This window comes from Lottia gigantea, assembly GCF_000327385.1.
Source record: "Lottia gigantea unplaced genomic scaffold LOTGIsca_2, whole genome shotgun sequence".
Lineage (NCBI taxonomy): Eukaryota > Metazoa > Mollusca > Gastropoda > Lottiidae > Lottia > Lottia gigantea.
In genome coordinates this window covers 1,464,569-1,475,001 of record NW_008708400.1, presented here as the reverse complement: position 1 = coordinate 1,475,001, position 10,433 = coordinate 1,464,569, and the positions used below count along the sequence as shown (strand labels likewise).

The following is a 10,433-nucleotide window of genomic DNA, read 5'->3' as shown; positions in this document are numbered from 1 at the left end:
CTATTCATATCTAAACTCTAGTTTGGATCCTACCATTCTTTTCTTGTATATGCTATCAAAAAGTTCATTTTGTGCCACTGTAAACCAGTTTTTCCAATCTCCCACCTCACCTGAAAATTATAATTTTATAGGGTATAGTTGCAAATTTATTCGGGTTAGCTTGTTTGGCACAAGAGGTCACAATATAATGATCTTGATTCTGATATGTTATGAAAAATCCTGAAAAGAAGGTGTTCGTGTTATTTCTGACAAATAAGCTGTTATGACATAAAGTTATTATATGAAAAATATAGCTATCGTAAAATATTCAAGGTACTTTGAAGTAAATAAACTATCGTAAATTATTTTTGACTGATTTTTGGTCTAGATTTGGAATTTGAAATATTAAGGCTGGCATGAAATTTGAAATATTAAAACTACTATGAAATAGCGCAGTTTTCATAAAACATTTAATTTATCATAAAATCTGGCACCTTACATAAAACAATCATAGAATATAAATATAGCACTATATATCGTTAAATATTACAGGTGTACCCTGAAATATTATAGCAATCATAAAATAATTCTATGATATATCAAAGCTTCATTTATATAAATTTGTTAAGAATAAAGTGGGAGTACAATTGGGGGTGCAAACTTTTATTCCGAGGTGGGGCCTACCTTTCCGATAGAGAGACGATTGTCCATCGGGCGTAGTAACCAAATGCCCCTTTCTTCCTTTTAGCTTTTTAAACTCACAATGGTCTTTAACTTCTCTAATAAATTCATCAGTTAACGATAAATCAAAAAACTTACAGAGTCGATGGATTTCTTGCAAAGGATTCTACAAAAGAAAAAGAACCCTTAATTTACATAACTGCAAAAACAGTGCTAAACCATCTGTGACACACAATGGGAAGACTAAAATCTTTAAAGAATTTTGTGTTTTTGTAAATTTCTCCTTTATGATTTTCATGCATTTTAATATTCATATTGAACTGGATATATTAATGGGACTATATATATATATATATATAGTCGACACGGCCAGATATTTTTTACCTTTCAATATGGTTGAAGATAAATAAAAGACACAAAGGTGACCCTTTATCCCTTCCTCATCATCATAATCACAAGATATACTCAGAAGTGAGGTACCTGTGGTTGTCGCACGCCACTCTGTCACCTGTGTTCCTGTACAGGTCTAGAGGGACTGAGCCTGTTTACCATAACAGTTGTATCAATTCATGAAGCTTTGAGGTCACGGCTTCTTGGGTATGCACAAGGTTTGTGGGACCGTCGAGCGATTCCAAAAACTGGGCGCTGGGTCATGTCAGCTCACTCCAGCGCTGGACAATTTCCATGGTATCAAGTTTATCTTAATTGAATATGCTTATCTCAAAGTCAAAGCTGTAAGTAAACACTTACCCGTTTAAAATCCTCAAATGTAACATCTAGAATCTCTACATCAGTTGAATTCTCTATTACTCTTTCCCATTGCAGTACATACTTAAACCATGAACCATTAATAACTACACATAGAATCAACGAATCATTATAAAAGAAACGAACCGCCAAACGAAACACAAAATCCAAAATAACCTTGATAACGTTTGTAATTTTGATTCTGCAAATGTCTGTAGAACAGGATCATGATTAATAAAATAGTTATTTTGAAAATTATATTAAAGCAACCTTCCAATGGCCAATATCATAGAAGATTAACCGACTTTATGCAAATTACAACCACTCACCTTTACCATCTATAAATAACTTAAGGTAATCCTTCCACTCTCCGTCATAATCAAACACAGTCTTTACGTTTCTGATATGGTTGTAGAACGATACAGCCACATCTTTAGGATTTCGTCTTAAATATACAATCTTATTTTTGTATCTCCAGAAATCATTTGGCAGAAGATCGTAGCTAGCATGAGTATTCACGAGTCTTGGAGATGGCTGGTTCTCTAGATCTTTGTGGTCTGATATTTCTATCATCTGAGTCTCCTTGTCAATGATTTTCAAATCAGTTGTTCCGGCCAGTAACATTCGACATATTTCCCATATCCAATGAGTTCCTGAAAACATATTTAGCTTGCAGAAGTTATGTGTACTAAATAACCTCATCACATAGATTTGTTGGGATTTCATATCACCACTTAAAGGGAAAGAATCTCTTCTATAAATGTGTTGGGCTAAAATACTGGAGAGCCGCCAAGTGCAAGCTGCGTTCGAGCGTCGAGCGATGTAATTTACCTTCCCTTTTCTATTGAAATTAAGTTTCGGGAAAGGGAGGGTTTTATTCTCCCAAATATACAGGCTTCGGGTGGAACAAATACTTTAATAACAAATTGTAATTAAACGGTCTAGATTTTTCTTCTGATCTGATTATAGATAAAATGATAACTTCTGCTTTAGGCCGGCGCACACGCCAAAAAATTCGACGATAGCTCTACAAAAAAATCGAGAGTGATCAGGAGATATCTGTTATGTTTGACCGTGTCGGGTAGTGTTCGGATGTTCTTGATGATTTGTTGTGACCTAACCTAAAGATCAACCAATGGCAGGTGCTTATTTCAACATGGCAAACTCACTGTCTTCATCTCTCATTCCTGAAGAAGGTGAGTGGGCGGACGATAATGAAAAAAAATAAGTAGCATAAAAGGACAGTTCTACATAAAGCTCTCCCAGACGCATTGACTGTGCACTAGATAATTTGAGGCAATCAAAAAATCGTGCAGCGTTAAGTCCAAAATATCGCCACGTGTGCTCCGGCCTTACTTGCTAGATAACTGGTGATATCGGACGCACCAACAAAGGGTGCTATGCCTACAGTTGTGGCAAGTCAATATCTATGCGCCAGGAATGGGAATAAATTTTGTAACATTGGATTGAAAACCAAACCATGTTACGAAAGTACAGGCACGGAACTTATAAGTTTATAGTTCTGGAAAATAACCAAAATTGTGTCTTAATAAGTAATACTTTCAAATCTTTTATTATCTCGACTGTAGGTAATGTGGAATAAGAGAAATATCGATGAATCAATTGAAAAATATAACTGATTTGGGAAAAATATATCAACAAATAAAAAAAAAATTGAATACAAAGAATTATTCAGATCACTACATATGTTAATAACGTCAATATCGTTTCTTAGTAAAGTTTATTGAAAAATAGCGAGTTTCTAGTATGAAGGGACATGTATTGCATTTTCTTGACAAGCCTTGGGCGTTCCTTAATTCTGGTGGCATTTCGTTATAAAGTCTGTCCTTCGCTGCTATTTCTAGTAAAGTGTTACTTTTCATGCTTCTTATACGTCCTATACACACTGTTAGTTTCGAGAAAAAAAACGTGCAAGATTGGTTAAAATTAGTAGACTTAATTATTACTGAAATAGTACGTTTTTGTAAAATGAACTCTTATGCAACAGTTGATGAGAATCCCTTCTTTAAAATCTAACTTATTCGACCACTGAATTGACCATTTCTAGATGAAGTCCTTACCAGATTTACAATAGGCACAAATCAATGTATCACTTTCCCTCAGCTTAAAATTCTCATAATTCTTGACACTTTCAACATTCCTAGTAACAAAGTTAAAACCATGATGTTCGATGTATTTGATGGTTTTACCGCCAGCGTCCTTAATTTCTACCAACGACATTGTGCACAATAGATTTTGAAAAAAATATATGATTATATAAATAAAATATATGTTACATGATGAAGTATCATGCATTGTCACGTGCATAATAATTACTAAGTCAACATTTGCATATGTTTCAGTGACCCCGAATATGTGTTTGCATTTGATTGTCTCTAACATCCAGACATACATGAACGTGTATCATCTTCGGGACTAGAATGCAGCTAGTTACCCATATTGGGGAAGCCGCCATGAACAAATGAAATACGTTTCCGATTGTTTCGATCAAATGACGCAAAAGTCTGTTTTTAGTATATGAAATACGTCAGAGCTGCAATTACAAAGTATGTCATCCAGTTTGTGAATCTTTATTTAGAGTTTACTGCATAATTTATATTTAACATAATAAAACAACCAATTATTATTCATGAAATTTTGATCTTTGAGTGGAGTAATTTTTGTCTTGCGATTCTTTGCTCAATTACACAGCCAATCAAAATCAATTACCTGACAAAGTTGTCTGCTCTTGCAAATTTACCGGACAAGGTGTCAACCTTTCGTGGCCAAGTCGATGTTCAACTCACAGAAACTAAAGATCAGTGGCAAAGGTTAAGCCAAATGAACGAGGATTAGTCACAGAAATTTCATTGTATTTTCGACTCTTCCAAGTTCTATCCAGGGAGTTAACTACTTTTGGGCACATATCAATTTTCAAGTTTCAAACGACATATTTACAACAGAAAAAATGGCCACCCCCCTGTGGGAATAAGTGTGTCGCGCATGAGCACTTATAGTTCCGAACTGACGTATTACAAAGATTTGAAGAAAACGTTCCAGGCAATGTTTCGTCGCAGCTGTGTGTAGACAAAGAGAGACTGGGTGAGAGGCTATACATTGCATAGCCAGCTAGCATTAATAAACTTTAAAAAGATTTTTGAGAAGTAGATGCTGGAAAATTGCTCAGTATAGAGAAATATATATGAAACAAGGCAATTTGACCTATGGATTGAGATTGGTGAAGATTTTGACCAAATGCCAAAATATATTAATAAAATGAGTAACAGTATTATGTATTGTCACGTGTCTTAAATTTTGTTAGTTTTTTTTAATTTTAAGAACATCGTCTAATTTGGTTTAACCAACCAAGACGCTGTTTGAAGTGGACTGAACATTATTAATATAATCAGAATTATTTTAGAATTTTCAACATTATTCTGAACCTCAGTAAACCACTGTTACTCTAGTAATTAATATGTTTACTTTAGAAAGTAGAATCATCTCATTATTTAGAAGTATCTATGAGCAGTGGCTTTTTATGGAAACATTAGTTGAAGAGGCCGAGGCCACAAAACTTCCATTTCGGGATTATTTCACTGTGTCAATTGTTGTGCCTCAAATAAAAACGCCAGAAAGGCAACTCGACCAATCATTACTGTCATTACTGCATGTTACTGAGATTGTAGTTTTTTGTAGTAAATTATACAGTAATCCGCAATTTGTAATAAAATCAAACTTATTATCTATAAGAAGCTCCAGGAGCTTAAGAAATGTAAAGCAGAACCTTAGCACTTCGCATTTTTCGTCTTGCCCTGAGAACTGAATCCTCGACTTATCAAAATTCAAGTGAGGATCATTGGACTGCTGACTTAGAATCCTTGATGACGGCTTTTTCCTCGTCTGTTTTTTTACCGTCACTTTTTTGCCGTTTTATTTCTGGTGTTGATTTTGGGCCCTCAAATTATATGTTAGCCTTCAAAAGTACAGGAAATATAAAAAATCTCAGATATACCTCTAACAAGAAACTTCACTTTCTATTTTTGCAATTATACTGGTTTCAACCCTGCCTGAATATTGTTCTTCTCTTCAACAAGGTCGATATCAGGAAATACGGTCTGTGCATGCTCTAGCGTTAATAGTCTTTCAAAAATCGATGTGATGTGAAGTACCTAACCTTGAGCAGAATGACAGCAGAAGTTATCATATAAAAACTATTTAACAGGCCCGTGACAATCGACAAATCCCATTTCTGCAACTAAGCAGCATACACCGTTGCCCCTCCTGATATATTACTTGCCCCTCCGAACGATAAAGTCTAGCTACGGGTCTTATCGAAATGACGAAGTTTCTAGAAAAAGATCGTCAATGTAATTTTCAAACGTCAAATTGTGACGATATGCTGCCAATATTATTACTTATATGATTAGGTGAACCATTACCTTGAGACTAAGGTACACTAGATCGAAAAGAAAGTGAACGTTCCAATAAAACGGTCTCCCTAAATTTTAAAAAATCCAAATAGTGACGAAAGGAAACCACAAAAGATCTTGTCAGAAGTTCGTTGATTTGTATGACATTGTATGACAACTTAAGAAGACTCGAGGTTTAAGTAACTGCTTGCTTAAAGCAGGGCCCAGTTAGTCCATACGAATGGCTGAATCGCGGATTAGGGACTTTCAACTACTGCTTGCACTCTGAGAGAAGCTGATCACTTGAATTCATTTTTATTTCTAGAACAGAAAACGTTATATTTTCCCAATATTTCCATGACATATATCTCAATATTTTCGTGATAGACTATTCCATCATTGGCGTTGTCAAGATATGTCATTCCATGACATATTTTACCAAAATGACATGATAAATTTTACGAATAATTCCATGACACACGTCACCGATAAAACCGTGACTTGCGAGATATTGAGAAAAGATCTTTTTTTACTTATTTTACGGGGATAGAGATTATTATGGACACTTTTTGTTGTACGTTGTTGTTACATAGATCATAATAAAAGACTTCCTCTATTGATATTTAAACTCTAGTTTGGATCCTATCATTCTCTTCTTGTATATGCTATCAAAAAGTTCATTTTGTGCCACTGTAAACCAGTTTTTCCAATCTCCTACCTCACCTGCAAATATATATATATTTTTAATTAGATTGGACTAATTACGACAAAACACAGCGTAAAATATCAAAGTTACAATGGAATATTAAAGATATCATGAAATATTAAAGTAACTTGATAAATAGATATAAAAGCTATCACCAAATATGAAATCTAAAGACTTTTATCTCAAGAAATATAGAGACATAGAGCTACCGTGAAACAGTCCACGATAACTCATATGAATATTTAAAGCTGTACTGCTATTATTAACACTTCCTGAAATTGAAGTTATCGTGATATGTTAGAGCTACCACGAAACTTTTACGAACTTTATAATAAAGTATTCATGGTATCCTAAATATTTGAGAATTTAAACATTTGAAATATCAAATCTACTATTTTTCATAAAATATGGAAATGGAAGCGGTCGCTCAGTGAGTTAGACGTCCGTGGTTCAATCCCGGCAAAGGTCAAGATAATACCTTCCTCGTATCAGTGATGAGGGGCTGACATGGGAAGAGCATCTAGTGGTTTGGATGGGACAAAAAACCAAGACCCGTGTACTACAGGCTGTGCACGTTAGAGATCCCACGACAGTTGGGAATCTAAAAAGAGCAGGCTAAACAGAACAGTATGACGTAAAACTTATATATGCAATATTAAAGCTATCATGAACTATTAAAGCTATCATGAAATATTAAAGCTACGTTACTAGCCTACTATGTATCAAAATTTTAACCTGAGCTATCTGCAACCATTAACGGTCGCACAATCTCGAAATGAGGTTCGAACTCGACCACAAAAGACCCGATGATTTACTTAAAAAGGATACTATAACGTGTTGTCTCGATCATACCAAATCCAAAACATAAGAAAATACAAAAAGGATTGCGGCCTACCCTTTCTATATAGTGACGATTCTCCATCAGGTGTAGTTAAAAAATACCCTTTTCTCTCTTTTAACTTTTTAAACTCACAATGGTCTTTTACTTCTCTAATGAATTCATCAGTTAACGATAAATCAAAAAACTTACAGAGTCGATGGATTTCTTGCACGGGATTCTACAAAAGAAAATATAACCTAAAGAAAAAAAACAAAGAAATACCATCTATTGCTGTCACTCACTACATCACTTGCCCTTCAGTTTGAGACAAAAAATTGATAGTCATTTATAGATCTCTTATAATTTTTAAGAATTTTCTGTTCCCCTTCATATGTTGTAATATTCCAAATTTCTGCAAAAGTAACTAGTTGCCATCAAGTACAGATTAATCGCATGTTTTGCCTATGACCATGTCAACATTTACCTGTTTCAAATCCTCAAATGTAACATCTAGAATCTCTACATCAGTTGAATTCTCTATTACTCTTTCCCATTGCAGTACATACTCAAACCATGAACCATTATCAGCTAAAAGTAAAATGATTAAAGAAAGGTTTCGTTTGATATCATAAGCTTTAATACATTGGGTGTATGGCACATCAAATGACAATTGCTTTATTACAATACTGTGAATACTTGAAGACCTGACATTGGGTGTATATTTGATGACTCATTGATGACAATAGTTTTATGACATTGGGTGTATATTTGATGACTCATTGATGACAATAGTTTTTTGACATTGGGTGCATATTTGATGACACATTGGAGGTTATTATTTGTATTGCATTGGGTGTATCTTTGATGACACATTGGAGGTTATGAATTTTATGGCATTGGGTGTATATTTGATGACACATTGGCGGTTATTATTTTTATTGCATTTGGTGTATATTTGATGACACATTGGAGGATATTGATTCTATTACACTAGGTGTATATTTGATGACACATTGGATAACATTAGTTTTATGACATATTCTGTATATATTATAACACTTTAGTGACATTATTCTTTGACTTTGGGTGTATATTTGATGACATTAGTTTTATGTTATTGGGTGTATTGCTGATTTTAATATTGATGATATGAGTTTAAAAATATATGATATATATTCGATGATCGCATTAGTTTTATGTCATCAGTTTGATATATTTGATGACACAATGATGATTTAGATTTTATGACATTGAGTGTATGTTTGGTGGTACATTTGTTTTAACCGTAGTAACATCTGTAAAGATGACAAACATCTTCAGTAAAAGAATATGTAATTTCGAGTATTTTGAATTAAAAATACTATAACTGAACGTACTTTTACCATCTATAAATAGCTCAAGGAAATCCTTCCACTCTCCATCATAACCATACGCATTCTTAATTTTCACAGCATGGTTGTAAAACGATACTGCCAGATCTTTCGGATTTCTTCTTAAGTACACAATCCTATTTTTGTACTTCCAGAAATCATTTGGTAGCAGATCGTAGTTAACATGAGTATTGATGAGTCTTGGAGATGGCTGGTTCTCTATATCTTTGTGGTCCGATAGTTCTATCATCTGAGTCTCCTTGTCAATGATTTTCAAATCAGTTGTTCCGGCCAGTAACATTCGACATATTTCCCATATCCAATGAGTTCCTGAAAGCAAATTTATTTCGCAATAGACGCAAAATTTAAACACATCTGACCATCTGAACATTCTGAACAGCAAACTTTCTGATGTTACTGGATATCAATAATAAATGTTATCCGCAAATAGAGGCAACTTCAATTCTAGCTAATATTTTAGATAATAGATCGTAATACTTCAACTAGCCGAGATTTATCGGCACTGCAGCGTGCAGGGTCAAGATTTGATGTGCAGCAATGATTTCATACGTTCACATAAAAAAAATAGCCTTACCAGATTTACTATAGGCACAAATCAAGGTATCACTTTCCCTTAGTTTAAAACTCTCATAATTCCTGACACTCTCAATATTCAAATTAACAAATTTAAAACCATTATGTTCGATGTATTTGTAGGTTTTACCACAAGCATCTTTAACTTCTACTACCGACATTGTGTACTCTAAATTTGGCCAAGATTAAATTATATTAATAATATATTCAACAGAGTTGTTATCATGTACTGTGACACGCATAATAATTACTAGTCCGAAATATGCCGCTCTTAGTTCACATGTAGTGGATAAATTACTACAGAGTGTTTGTATGATATTTCAAATCCTGCATCACCAGGGAAAGAGTTTTATCTGACATATAAACCTGTGAGGACTAATTTATTTCCTTTGTTTCTTTCTTTTGTTCTTTAGTTCCCAATCTAATTTACAATGCAAAATGTAATTCAAACCACATCGCTCGTACAAAACATGCAAGTGAAAGTGTCCACTGGAGTTAAACAACGTGCTCTCTTCTTTGTTTTTAACTCTCTCATTTGTAATTAGATCCGAAACCTTCTTAGAAGAGATGTATTCCGGCAAAGGGGTGCAACTCGTATCTACAAACTTGGTCAATTTGGCCGGAGACCAATGAACTAGACTTTCCATTTGAATTGAGTGGTAATAAATATGTTTGGAACTGCAACTGAAAGGACTCTAAATAATACCAAAACAATTAGATTTGAGTTCGTGTAAATCTGAAGTTTATAGAAAGTAGTCCGGTTTCCATGTTGATTGACTCTCTTCTTTTGATGAGATTATATTAGATTTGAATAGGTAAGTATTTATCAAAGAGACGGAATATCTGCTATTGCATATGCCAAACTTACACGTAGGTTCAAGGCATAAGTGTAAGGTTTCTTTTCTGAATTATCTTTAATACAATCTGACCATCGTGATATCACGTCTGACCTTTTCATGAACCATAACATTTACCTATCAAAATTTAGTATGTATAATTGATGATAAATTACGAAATAATGACATTGCCAGTTTCCATTTTCATGGGATATCGGTTTCATGTTTACTTCTATCAATAGGACTAGGTTGCGCTTTGCAGAATCATGAAATTGATCAGTTGTAAACACT

The 10,433-nt window shown here is 34.0% G+C and overlaps 2 protein-coding genes across 2 annotated transcripts; both read right to left on the bottom strand.

Moving 5' to 3' along the window:
* Nucleotides 1-3,648, bottom strand: LOTGIDRAFT_152681 (hypothetical protein; the record flags this gene model as incomplete). The annotated part of the gene is made up of 5 exons (XM_009053204.1): nt 1-110; nt 664-826; nt 1,411-1,514; nt 1,737-2,060; nt 3,489-3,648. 5 exons carry the CDS (start codon nt 3,646-3,648, stop codon nt 1-3), a joined length of 861 nt encoding a protein of 286 aa, XP_009051452.1.
* Nucleotides 3,649-6,429: 2,781 nt separating this feature from the next.
* On the bottom strand, nt 6,430-9,467 carry LOTGIDRAFT_152680 (hypothetical protein; the record flags this gene model as incomplete). Its single annotated transcript, XM_009053203.1, has 5 exons — nt 6,430-6,539; nt 7,418-7,580; nt 7,827-7,930; nt 8,719-9,042; nt 9,308-9,467. The coding sequence occupies 5 exons, from the start codon at nt 9,465-9,467 to the stop codon at nt 6,430-6,432; spliced, it is 861 nt and encodes a 286-aa protein (XP_009051451.1).
* Between the last annotated feature and the right edge of the window lie 966 nt (nt 9,468-10,433).